Below are 14,272 nucleotides of genomic sequence, written 5' to 3' on the forward strand. Positions count from 1 at the left end.
TCTTAATTCATTAAATAAAACAAATGGCGTTTGTATTCAAGATAAGAAGTTTAATCCTCTTAAAAATCAATTTTTTCGCTGATTAAAACATCAGATTGTTCCCGGAGGGAGGGATAAGTCATCTAGCAAGCTCTAAATTATAAAAAAACTCTTAAAAAGTCTTAAAATTATATTCCTTGCAATTAGATTAAATGTTTTTAGAGACTTATTTTTATTTTATAAATTCATTTTACTCTTTCATATCACGTAAATATTTTTATTTTCAATTGAAAATAAGATTTGACTGTACTTATACATGTAATTTTCCTTTAAATATTAAATCTTAAACGGTTGTTTGAAGGGGAGAATAAAATGTTAGTTTTAGTCAATTTTATTATCTTAAGAAAATTTATTTACATTATTTAGGAACATTATACCGATTCTAATTATGCTATACATCACTTTTGCTACTTTTTTCAGTTTTTATAACCATAAGCTCTTCTTCGGGATGTTCTTTGGCCTTCTCTGGTGAATTCCAAGGCTGTAGTTCAGATTTTGCAAAAATTACATACATAATTCCACTGATGAACAGCCAGCCACTAGCGATCCAAAATACTTTTTGCCACTGGGGTGTCGTTTGCTAAAATACATACAAAAAAATATATATAGAAAGAGTGGTACTGTAGTAACTATAAAATTTAGAAGTTTTAATAACATTCTTTTTATTTCTTGGAGCAAAGAAAATTCTAAAATAAGTTAAAACAAAAAAATAATTGAATTTTTAATATGCTTAAAAGTATTTTACTTCAACAGAAACTTTCACGTATCCATTGAAATTTTTACAATAGATGTATTACTGTTAGATAACAGATTTTATAATTTTATTTAATATTTATATATTGTTATGTTTTCTTAAAAATACCATTAAGGATTTAAATTTTCCGTTTTTGATCCCTTTACAATTATAAATGAAAATAATGAGTATACATAAAGAAATAAAATAACAGCTTTAATTAATACAATATGGCATTTCTAAAATACATCTCGATAAAATACCGATCGAAATAAAAACACCTACCTATTGGCTTAGAAATGAAGACTGATGGCATTTCCAATATACAGGGTGAGTTTTAAATAAGTGTAAATATTTTCAGGGCTGTCAGAGTTCGATAAAAGAAACATCTTTTTTCTTTACCGTTTTTTCAATAACTCCAAAATATCCGAGTTATTTTACTTTGAAAATTTAAAAGAGGTATTTCTTGCTTAAATTTGGAGAACCACTGGATCCTTTTTGGATTTTCTTTCTTGTAAAATTAATCGACTGCCGATGTTACCATATTATCAATAAATTGTGTTTTTAACTAAAAACTAAAAAAAATTCCAAAAAATTTCTGTGTTTCTGAGGTCGAAATATACTACCCTTAAAAATATTTGCACTTATTTAAGACTCACCCTGTATAATTTACATATGAAATGAGAGCGATCTTAATTCCTAAGCTATCTCTGACGCCTTTTTTTAATCATATGGTATTACTACTATATTAATATTTTAGAGAATAAAGTCTTCGCTGATATAACTATATTTTTTTTATGTTTTGATAAACTCAGTTTTTAAATTATGTTTAAGAATTTTAGGTTCACAAGGAAAAACTTTATAAAAAAACTGACTTCGACAAAAAGGAAATGAAATAATCAATATTTATCTATATTTTTTTTTATGTACATGTTTGTTTAAAAATTGTGCGATTTGCAACAAAATTCTGCATATTGAAAAGCATCAACTAAATAAACGCGACTTTTTAAGAACGTCAATGGTGTTTATAGACGTATCTGTTGAAAAATTAAATCTGTTGAAAAAAAACTAAAGTGATCTCGAATAATTGTATTTAGATATTTTAAATATCTAAAAAGGTTTTTTTCTCTGTTCTTTGTGTTTTTCTGCTTCCGACGACGGGAAGAGATATACTTCTTGAAACGTTAAGCATTTTTTTGGCCGTTAATCATATTTGTTTATTAGTAAGACACTGTTCACAAGCGAGTCTCCGTTGGGTTAACAGTGCTTGCAAAAAAAAAACTATTTTATTTTGTAGATTTTCTTACAGTGGCGAAATACCCATTGGATTTTTTTTGAAGAGCTAAATAGCGTTTCTAATCTTTGTTTCCCGCATGGAAAATTATTTAAGAAATATTTACATCTATTCAAAATAGATTAGAGAAAGTCTCATGGACCAGTAAGGAAAAAAAAATGAGTTTACTAGATTTAGTTAACTCAAGTTTTCCTTATTTAGATAAGGAATAAAAAGATATAAAACATGTTTTATATGTGAAAGATATTTTGAAATCCAAGATCAAAAAGTTAGAGACCATTCTCTCTGGAAAATACAAAGCCGTTACAGTTACATAGTTACGGAAGGTGTAAAATAAGTTATAATTTACTCAATTTTGTGTAAATTGTTTTTCATAATTTTAGTGGCTACGATTAAAATATGTTAATACTTAATAAAGATATTAAAATATGTAGATACTTAATAATGATTCTGAAATACTCAATTTGTTGAGATTTTGTAGAAAATATTTAGCTATTTTTGAAACTATTTAATAACAGATACTATAAATATAGCAGCAACAACACTACTGCTTGATAGAGTTGATTGAAACATTTTTCAAATATTTATTAAAATAAAAAATTATGATAAAAATGTTTTAGATGTTAACAGGATGAATTTCACAGTAAGTGTCCAAACGTGAACTGTAAACATAATAACAATAAAACTGTCAACAGCAATAAATAAAATAAAACAAATGGTACTTACGTTTTGAAAAGTCAAGTATCCGACAACAGCAGGTGTAAAGAACCCAACAAAAGCAGCCGCAGTGTTCATCATTCCAAGAATGACCCCTAGAATTAAAACTGACAAATGAAATACATCGATATGTCTAATTTTCCAGAATTCAATAAAATAAATTCAGTATGTTCAGGGCTGGATGATTTAAACGGTATTTTTGACATCAGGTGTTACTCGATCAATGGGCCGGAACAAAGCGCCCATTATTCACAATCAGAATTATGGATATGGTATGAAAGAGAGGATTGGAGCCAGGTTTAAATACGTCCAACGCGTACGGCATCGTATAAAGCACAGCTGAATAGACATCTCACGACATGCAGTGTTCTAATGGATAATTTTGACATGATTAGCGCTTATTCCGTGAATTTATATCCATGTACGTTGTATAGTTGTGTTTAAATATCGGATATTACATGTGTTATTTATTAGCATTAGTGATATATTGCTTTATGACAAATTATTAGACTTCCTTGAATTGTGTAAATAATTTTTGGCTAGTTTGGTTTAGTTTGACGACGTTTTTTTTTGACGGATTTATCGATAATCATGAAATTTGCATACAGTGGAACAAAATAACTTCTTGTCCTCATATTATTTTTAATATTAAAAATATGTATGCACAACGTTTCTGTTAGATGTATCACTGGCCGTTTTCAATTGTGTACTAGCGTAAATCCAAGAATTACTCAGCCTATATAGTTGCCAAACTTTGGCTATAAGAGGGCCACACTTCTTTTATGGAAATAGGATCAGGCCTCACTTGCTCATGCATCCAGAAAAAAAAACATTTATCTGTATCGATCCCTGCTCAGATAAAAAAAAGGAAGCGCAAAATAGACGAAAAACTTTTTTAAATAAAATCTTTACCATTGCATTTAAAAAATACTAAAAGTAATTCGATTTTTGAGGCTGTTACTGCTTGACTTGCTCATTTCTATAGGGTTGGTGAAACAAACATATATTTTTCAAGAGACTAGTATTATTATTTCATATTAAAAACTAATTCTATAAATTTAGCTTTTTTTAGCTTTTTCCAAAGAGATTCATTGAGGACAAACCAGTATCCGACTACTTTATTTTCTTGCGATTAAACCACACATGGTGTGCAATACTTTATATCATTATTTTAATTCTTTGAGTATGTGTAATGTTTTGTATACGTAACTCATTACAAAGTAATTTACTTCAACAGAGAATTCTTTTACAAGTACTGAAAATAAATTACCAAGTAAAAATTTATTGTTATAAAGTATGCATCATTTAAGAAAAGCAAGAAATTTTCAATGGTTTTATCCTCTAAACTTACCGGTAGTTACTTATGTTTTAATAAACTTACATTTACTAAACTGTAAATCATTATCGGAACTTTAAATTTAATTAAAACTTAATATATTAATTTTCGAAATATCCATGGCTTACTATTAACATTAACTTAGTTAAAGATAGGACCTATAATCTGATCTTTACCCTAGTTGCCAACAGATTACATTATGTGCTTCGATCTACCCAATTTTTTTGATTCTCCGAATAATTTAACTTCTATAAGCGAATTATAGTCAAGTACCTTACTATGTACCCAACTCCTTTAATAAACCCTTTACCTTATGGAAAGCAAGTTTTATATCAGCAATCGTTTTATAATATACACTAATTCTAAGTTAAAATTTATATAACTAATTTAGATATTTTGATTTTTTAAGCCATAGAAGTATTTCTCTAAATATATTTTTTACTTCTTTCAAATCCTAAATGGAATTTTATTAAAAACATGCAGTATATGCAGTAGACAGAGGAAATCATAAAAAGTTATTTCTGTCTTTGTTTGAAAGACAAATTATAAGAATATGTGAAATAACTCTGACATAATGAACTGCTAATAAACTGATTTTGTTGCAACTTATGATTTTTTTTAGATTTGTGTAAAACTTTTTTTAATAATACAATTTTTGTTATAGATTCCATTTTTTTTTTCAAATAAAAATAATCGTATCCAGTTTTGAAAAGTTAAATTTAAAAATGAAAGAACTTTATAAACTTCTAGAATAATTAGAAGATTACATAAAAAATAAAAAATTGTTGATAAAATTAATAAAACCATGAACGCTCAAATTAATGAAATGCTAATTGAAAATGAAAAATAGAGAATTGATCATCTAAGAGATACATGAAATATTGGTAACATTAAATATAAACTTATAGATGGCAGTTTTGATTATAAATATTAATATTTATGTCTTGTTAGACCAATGTTATTCAAAAGACCATGTTATTCAATGTCTCTCACAAATTATACCAAGTGTATCTGAAAATTTTTTAAAGAGAAATATAGATAGGTACGTTCATAAAAACAAAACTGAAGTGGACAAATATACAAGTAAAGACAAACAGACTTTCTATTATCAAGAGTTAAAGAATATCTGGATAACCTAGCCATAGAACCAGTGAAATTAATGAGACTGATATAAATTAAAAAATTATAGAATATGACAAAAACTAGGTATAAAACCTATGTAACAATTACTTTCATGAATAAAATTCTTGGTGAATTTAAAATCTTAAAAGGGACATATAGGAACAAGAGGTAATGAGTTAAATTAACAGAATAAATGCCATTTTGCATGTAGATCTTGTAAAAACTAGCAATATTAACCGAGTTTTAACAAGAAGGTATATATTACATTTTGGTTGTTAGCAATATGTTATCAAAGCATTTTTTGACAGAACCTGTAAAAACAAAATCGGGTAAAGATGTCACCACAGCCATGAAAATATTATTACCTACACTTAATATTTACAGTTATGTAAGAACCAAATAAACATTCTATACCAGATGTTTCTCTAAAGTGGCCCACCCCTATAATATTTTTCTTATTTCAGATAAATCAACGGGATCTGGTACGTTATTTTGGTTTGGTTTGTTAAGGTAAGGAATGATTGACTTGCTTTCGGCCACTTCCTATTTCACCGGAAATGTCTATAATTTTGGACTTTTAAATGGCATTCTCGGTAATTTTTTACTTTCTTCGTTAGAAAATGACACTCTGAATATAATGACATATCATATGTCAACATTTGACATTCTTGCTTAATATAACGTATTTTAAATTTCAATCTAGAGTGCCATGCCTGTTTTGGAAAAATAGATTTGATCGTTTAGATGTTAGTTAGATCGATGTTTTTCTTGTCTTGTCCTGGCCAGTTAAAAGATGTCCAAATCGTATTTTATCATAACTCAATTTTGTCAAATGGAACAAAGGTAGCTCATTAGCATGTTTGGAAAAGCATTTCTTTTAAGAATAATTTGGTACCACATCATTGGTATCTCGGGTCAAATTATTGTTTTATTTATGGCTATAGCACTCTAAATTGAAATTTAAAATGCTATTTTTTAATTGAAAATGTTAAAATTTGCATATTATACGCCATTTTATTCAGAATATAATTTTCTATCAAATTAAGTAAAAAGACGAAGACGAAAAGTAAAAGAGGAAGTGATGGAAAACAATTGAATATGTCAATCGATCCTAATTTATGTCATATTCTAGCATACAGAATTTCGCTTTTAAGTGGTGAACCAGTTTTGAGAAACACCCGGTATAATAATATTAATATCATCAATTAAAAATAATTTCGTTATACAAAAAATGGTATTCACAAAACTGAAATGTAAAAATTGGCTTACCCGCATAATTTGGACTAACATCTACGACGCTCGCCAGGGGGCCTGTCGATACGGATCCATGCACGGCCACGGCCAGTGTTAGGAATACAATTGCGACCGTGGCATCGCAGCCTGAATATGCCAAACACATCATGAATATACCTTGACCCATACAGCCTGAAACCAAGAGAAAGAATAAGATAAATTGCTGTTTAGTTATTTTAAGTGTAAACATAATATAGGTACTACTAAATAAATAAAGTTAAAGCACGGCTCATAATTTATACGTATCTCTTGAAACGTAAGTCAGAAACTTATGCTACGGCTGTAGTTGCGTTGTCGTACAAACAAAAGGCATAATATTTTAGTATTTATAATTGTTTTGCAGAACGCTTTCTTTGATTTTTAAAATGTTGTCTAATGTGGAATAGCAGAACTTAAAAATTCATAAATAAGAGTAAGGTTATTATAGTTAGTCGTCTAAGGTTATTATAGTTTTATGATTACTTTTGTTCAAAGGATATATTTACTTAAATTGGATTCCACCTTTATAATTGTCATATGGTTTTTTACCAAAAACTAACGGTTTTTGTTCTAAACGTAGTTATTTTTCAATTGACTTAAGCTTCATTCAGAACATCGCAATTAGTAGAATAAATTAGTAGTTTCAATTAGTGGTTATACTTTTTAGTTTGCGATCATTCACAATGTCTCAAAAACACAATTAAAATTAATAAAACATCCTAGCAACAGTTTACGGTAATGAGTTGTATCCACAGAGAAAGCCTAATAGTACGAGAGCTAGCAATGTCGGGAAAACAAGTATTTTAAGACGTCTGGCTCTTTGATAAATCTTTTATTATGCTCTCTGGAACAGCGTGCATGCCGTCTGGCTGCTGAGACACGTTGCGTTCACTACTGCGCATCCAAAGAAGATCCTCTATTTTTTACTTAGCGGTTTAAATTCTAGTATTGAATAAAAACCGAGCAAGTCTCCATTAGCTCGGCGCGTGGAGCTTTCGCATATGAAGCGAATGTCAGTGTTTCGATACTGGCTGGGGGTGCAACTTTTTTATTTTTTTTTTCGTTTATATTCTGATAGTAAAGTAATAAATATTTGCTGACACTAATATTAAATATAAATATTTAATTCAATTATAATAATTGGATTGTAATGATTTAAACATAATGTCTAAAAATAAAACTAAAAATGTTGGCCCTAATTTTTTCTTGCCTCATTCATAAAAATATTTAATTCTTTTATAATTTCATTTTAAAGATTTAAACATAATATAACATTTTAATGCTTTATTACCGTAATTTCTGCCTGTCTTTCTTCAAAATATTTTTTTCAGCTGTTGTTTATTATTTTAATAATCATTTTAATAATACTTTTTTTTAACAGATTGTTATCTAAAAGCTACACAAGTTTATTTTCAGTTCAGTTTGTTAAGATAACGATGGAAAACGAAATTATCTAGTTAAATTAAATATATTAAAATAATAATTCTTTTTAAACAAGATTGATTAATGTTAATGTGTAGAAAATGCGCAAATCTATGGGTAGAATATTTAATTACATAAAAAACTAGCAAAGTAATGTGAAAAAATAAACGCATCATTGTATCTCCACTCATAAACGAGAAATCCCAAAAAATGCACGAAAATGAGACATCCTGTACCCATGTGGTGCGCAGTAGTGAAAGCAACCTACCGGCGCGGCAGCCAGACCATCTTAAACCTATCTAGTAATTAATTACCACAATAATCCGTCAAAACAAATGAAAGTGTCAAATTCTACTTATATACACTACGGATCATAAACCCATAAACGCCATACGTTCTGGTGATAAAAAAACAATTATTTAATACTTTACTATCAGAATATCAACGAAAAAAAAATAAAAAAGTTGCACCCCCAGCCGGTATCGAACCACTGACCTTCGCTTCATAGGCGAAAGCTTTACGCGCCGAGCTAATGGAGACTTACTTGGTTTTTATTCAATACTGGAATTTAAAGCGCTAAGTAAAAAATAGACGATCTTCTTTGGATGCGCAGTAGTGAACGCAACGAGTATCGGCAGCCAGACGGCCTGCACGCTGTTCCAGAGAGCATAATGAAAGATATATCAAAGAGCCAGTCTTAAAATACTTTCTCGAAAACTATAATATTTATTCTATATATTATATTATAGTATTATTATATATTTAGCTCTTAGACTATAATATTTGGCTTACCAAACAATCAACTTTTGATTTCTAGCCACAATTTCTCTTGACGAATAATAATCAAAGGCCAAAATGACATTACTCCCAAATTTTGACGTATACTAATTAGTGAAAAAGTCAAAAGTTTGTTAACTTTATCCACTAATTGAACATTCTTACCACTAATTTTGACGTTCTGAATGCTTACATTGAAATTAAAGGAACAAACTTCTACGCTAATTCAAACTACTAATTTATTCCATTAATTGCGAGGTTCTGAATGAAGTTTTAATTGTTAAATCGATTTGAAAACTGATTTTTTTCGTTTAATATTATCAAATAAAGCTGAATGTTTATTATCATGAAAAGATCAGTATTCTAAGTTAATATTTTTTGCGCTTAGGACTAATTTGTAATATTTAAAAGGTCCATTTTTAGTTACACATGCTCCAAAAATTAAGAATATATATTATATACCGGGTGTTTATCAGAAATGGCTGAAGCCTATAACTTTTTTATTTTTTCAGATAAAAAAGCTAGATATTGCATGTTAGTATATATGACATAAATTCGGATTGATTGACGTATTCAATTGTTCTCAATCACTTCCTGTTTCACCAAAAATGACTAAAAGTTTTGATTTTTAAATAACACCCTCGGTATTGTTTTTACTATTTGACAGAAAATTACATTTCGAATAGAATGACATATCATATGTCACTTTTGATATTTTCAATTAAAAAAAAATAGCATTTTATATTTCACTTATGAGTGCCCTGACCATAAATGTAACGACAGTTTGACTCTATATATCAAGTGTGTGATACGAAATTATTCGTAAAAATGCCTTTTCCAAATAGGCTAATTAGCCACCCTCGTTCCATTTGAAAAAATTGAGTTATGATTAAAAATACGATTTGAGCATCTTTTCACCGGCCAGGACAAGACACGAAAAATATTAATCAAATATATTTTTCTATGGTTCCTTGTTTAAAATATATAGTTTTTAAATAGCACTCTAGATTGAAATTTCAAATACAATTTTTTTAGCTAGAATGTTATAAGTTAACATATCATATTTCAATTTATTGAGAGTGTCATTTTCTATCCAATAAAGTGAAAAAATACCGAGGGTGGCATTTAAAAGTCAAAAGTTGTAGTCGTTTCCGGTAAAACAGGAAATGGCCAAAAAAAATTGAATAAGTCAATCAATCTTGATTTATGTCATATACTAACGTAGGTGTCAAATCTTGTTTATTTATCTGAAAAAATAAAAAAGTTATAGGGGGTGATCCACTTTGTATGATCGGCGCAAATCGGACGTAATCGAGCTTCCTTCGGCTCGCCACGTTTGCGTTTTACGAGTACGTAAAGATATACGTAACACGTAATCGTAAACGCAAGTTAATTTCACTTTGCGCAAGCCTACGCATCAAACGATACGTCTTATTCAACACTGGAAAGATCTACGTCAGAACGATAAATATTTGAAATAAAAGTTACTAAAATATTGTATTAATATTTCTATCTTCTTCGTCTAGAGATAATTATTGCGAATGTAACAGAGTTTTAATTAAAACTTTTGTAACATTCTACAATTAGCGATCGGGAAAGGAAAACTAAAACAGATAATAATTGAGAAGTTACGTTTTTTACGCGCTTGAATGTTTTTGACATCGGTAAATATCAAACTTGTTATTCCACTTGTCGTAGGAAAATAAATATAGACTTTTAAAAAGGTCAGTATTAATTTAAATATTCTAAAGAATACTACTTTTTAGGAAAACATGTTTAAAAAATTAGTATAAAAGAAAGCACCAAAAAACTGTTTTTACTAACAAAAATATTTTTTCACATTACAGGGATTTTAGTCACACATTTTATGTTATTGCTTTAAGTTCTTCTTTGGAAAAGTCAGTCCTTTTAAAATAAAAATATTACTTTTAGAAACGTGACTAAACTCAATTAGATAGTTTCTAATTAATAGTGTAGGATTGTATGCGTATCCTAAATGCTGTAGTTGTGTAAATTATTAGATAACGAAAAAGGAAAGTTTCTATTCGAACTCGAACTATTTACTTCATAAAGAACAGTTCAATTGTCCTGTGTAGACAGCCATAGTCAACTCCGCAGGAAAAATTAACAAAAATATTATTTTTGTTATGTAATTGACTAGTAAAAATCAGCATAAAACATGATAAAAGCGTATTTCAATTTTAAAAGGGAAAACTACGAAATACTTAATATAACTAAAATGACTTAAATCTAAAACGCTTCTTGTACCTTTTATATAATTATAGGGAATTGATAAACGACATATAAGTATTGCCAATAAATTTTAATTAAGGTTTATGAAAAAATTAACGCAATTTTGTTGATTATACATATGCTAATTAAAAAAACATTTTGCTTTATACTCAAAAATTAAAGGATATTATATAAGAGCACATTAAAAAATATATTATTGTACCGCTGTTAGCAGTTAAAAACAATAAATAAATATGTATTATATAATCAGAGTTTATCGAAAATAAATCTAGGTATAATTTTTCATATCAGTTTGCGATTGACATTGCACCGTACCGTGTTCATTAATATCAATATTAGAATAATAAAGTGAGTGTTCTTTTCGTTGTGGGGCATAACTTCTTATAATGCACAGAAGGTGTATTAAACAATTCGAGCAACTGCAGCTTTAGTTTTTTTCAGATTTCAAGCCGGATGTGCCCAGGTATGTTGCTAGGTTTAACATAAAATTATAAGGTGTTATATCTGTGGTACTAAGGTAGAACTCGATATGTTAACATTATTTCACTATTGACATATCGGGCATTAAATTTAAATTATGTTGTAGTTGGTTGTTGTTATGTTGTAGTATTAAATAATATTGAATTTATTTCTATATAACAACGTTTCGACTACTCAAGTGTCTTTTTCAAGTCGAACATATTTCCTTCCTTATATTAAAAATAAAGGGATAATGTTGTTTAATAATTACTACAATCAAATTAAGAACCTACCTTAAACATAGATATAATTCCAATGTTATATAAAAGAATAGATATGCACAATTTGTTTAAAATATAAAGTGTTAACACAGTCATACATTTTAAAACTTAATACCAATTCACAGATATAGGGAAACTAAAATAACTTTCGTTGCACATCATAGTATGACCACCAGCAAACTCCATAAGACGACGCATGGTGTCATTGATGACGTGCAACAAAAGTTGTTCCAATTTCCCTATACGTGTATTTCGTTCATCGTGTCAATAAACTACTATTGTACGGTTGGAAAGTGATAGTACCTTCTTATTTTTTATTGGAGGATCGATTTGGAGGACAGATAAATTTTGTTAATGTAGTTTTTTTTGAATTTCTACCATCTCATAGAATTCACGTTTCTTTTGATGTGTTTCAGTTTTCAAAATTATAGTTAAAATCAAAGGTATATTTTTTTTGCTTTTTCGTGGTGAGTTAGCGCTGTCTGATTTTTTTTTTCATACTTATGACTTTTCAGCCTATTTGCAACTAACACAATCCCTTTATTTTTAATATAACGAAAGAAATATGACTTTAAAAAGACACTTGGGTTGTCGAAACGTTGTCATATAGAAATAATTTCTTAAATATTATTAACATAATTTAAATTTAACACAAAAAATAACGACCTAAAGCCAAGAAAAATCTCCCCTAAAACATATATGTATATTATGTTATACAACATTGTGAGCTGCTGTCAGCAATAATATTTCGTTTTTTACATTTTGAATAAATAAGAGAACTTCCAAACTACCAACTTTAATAAGGAAAAAAGTTTATATTCCCTAGGAACAAAATTTTTCACTTTTGGCCAAAAGGTCAGTAACAAAATGCTCAATTTTCTCCATACCAAACGAACGTTTTATTACTTTCCGATATTGACACATGCCAGATATTCCTTTTCATTCTATTTTTTTCCATAAACGAAGTTCGTAGGAAAAATTCATATAGGAAGACATAAATAAAACACTTTTAATAAATTTAGTTTGCACATATTGAAATATAAATATAATTGATGTTTACAATGTAAATGGGTTGTTAGTATATGACTAGCTTTATTTATTTATGTTAACAAGTAATTAAAATAATATATACAAATAAATAATGAAATATTTTTATTGTAAAAAATATTTTTTTTTACTTTTTTACGTTTTTTTAGGTAGATCTTTATCAACCTATCCCACGCTCAGAGTTAGTTAAAAGTTCAATATTATACCACTTTTATTTCTTGACATTGTAAATATTTATAAATGTGATAGTGGTAATCTCGACCGTACTTAGCCTTTTGTAAGGAAAAAAAAGAAAAAAAAATATAGTTCTTTTTCCCCTTTCTCCCTTTTTTTTGTGTAATGATATAAATTAATCTCATCTCTTTATATTTATTATTGTAGTTACTCCTGAAGAAGTTAATAAAAATTAACGAAATATCGAGTTTAAAAACAAATTAGTTTAAATTGAATCTATAGACCGCTACCCGATATTGTTCCACATTATATTTATAAATGTTTATTTTAAACAATAAGACTGACAATGTAATTTGTGTACTTGTTTTGTATTCTCTTTTGTGTGTTTACTTGTTTTGTTACTTTGTTTCTTTGTTTGTATTTTATGTACTTTACCTTTGTCTACAAATTGTATTTTTTTTACAATAAAAGCATTTATTTATTTACTACAATTTTTTGTAAACTTCAGATTTTCAATATTTTTGAAAGCTGACAATTTTACAAAATAGCAGTTATATGGCAAGAAATACTTTTATTTTAAATATTATATATTGATAAAGCAAGAACCTTTCACTCTTTACCTATTAATTAGATAAAAACAGTAGTCTTAAAGTTTTATTTTTAAGTTTATGAAGATTTAGTTTCACATGATTTGATGATCACAATTTCGCCACTTCTGTTTAATGTATGAATAGTTATTACGAATATTGCTACTGAAATAGAAACTTTCAATAATAGAAAATACAAAATTTTAAGCAATCACTGGGTTTATAATCCACGATTAGGCATTTTTTGGGTATCTCCGAATTCCTTGTGTACAAAGTTCAGCAACCAACAGAAATTATTGTAGTTTAATTGGGCAGCAGCAGACAACTAAAAATAGTGAATGCCTATACAATACAAATATTTATATGTTATTTAAATTAGTAACTTCATTATACTGGCTCTAGACAATTTTGTTTATAGCTACTAAAAAATCAATTTTTATTGAGCATAATCTACTAATGTGCGATACGCAGTTTTTATATCTATACGATAATATTAACACTGATTCAATGAAAACAATACTAGTATTTTTTTTCTCATTATAATCTATTATTGTTTTTAATAATTTGCGTTAATAATTTGAATTTATTTCTCTTTAATCACATGTTTTACATTAGATGCTATTTTGGAATTCATATAACGGCTTAGTTTAGAGTTATATAGTTGTAGAAAGGAAGGAAATTGTATATATCTATTCACAGCACGTTCAGAAAGAAAAATTATTCAGAAAAAAAGAAGCTGACCTAGTTTTTGCCGCAACC

At 28.0% G+C, this 14,272-nt stretch overlaps 1 protein-coding gene across 1 annotated transcript in view; it reads right to left on the minus strand.

Annotated features, from left to right (window-relative positions):
• Nucleotides 1-352: 352 nt before the first annotated feature.
• The window catches only part of LOC115883978 (sialin), a 100,618-nt gene continuing 86,698 nt past the window's right edge, over nt 353-14,272 (minus strand). The window contains exons 8-10 of the mRNA XM_030902401.1: nt 6,511-6,666; nt 2,793-2,878; nt 353-619 (exon numbers count right to left, since the gene is read on the minus strand). Coding sequence (XP_030758261.1) covers nt 431-619; nt 2,793-2,878; nt 6,511-6,666 — 431 coding nt within the window. The 3' untranslated portion in view covers nt 353-430. The remainder of the gene's footprint in view (nt 620-2,792; nt 2,879-6,510; nt 6,667-14,272) is intronic.

Source organism: Sitophilus oryzae, unplaced genomic scaffold (assembly GCF_002938485.1).
Source record: "Sitophilus oryzae breed Bouriz unplaced genomic scaffold, Soryzae_2.0 scaffold_111_pilon_pilon, whole genome shotgun sequence".
Lineage (NCBI taxonomy): Eukaryota > Metazoa > Arthropoda > Insecta > Coleoptera > Curculionidae > Sitophilus > Sitophilus oryzae.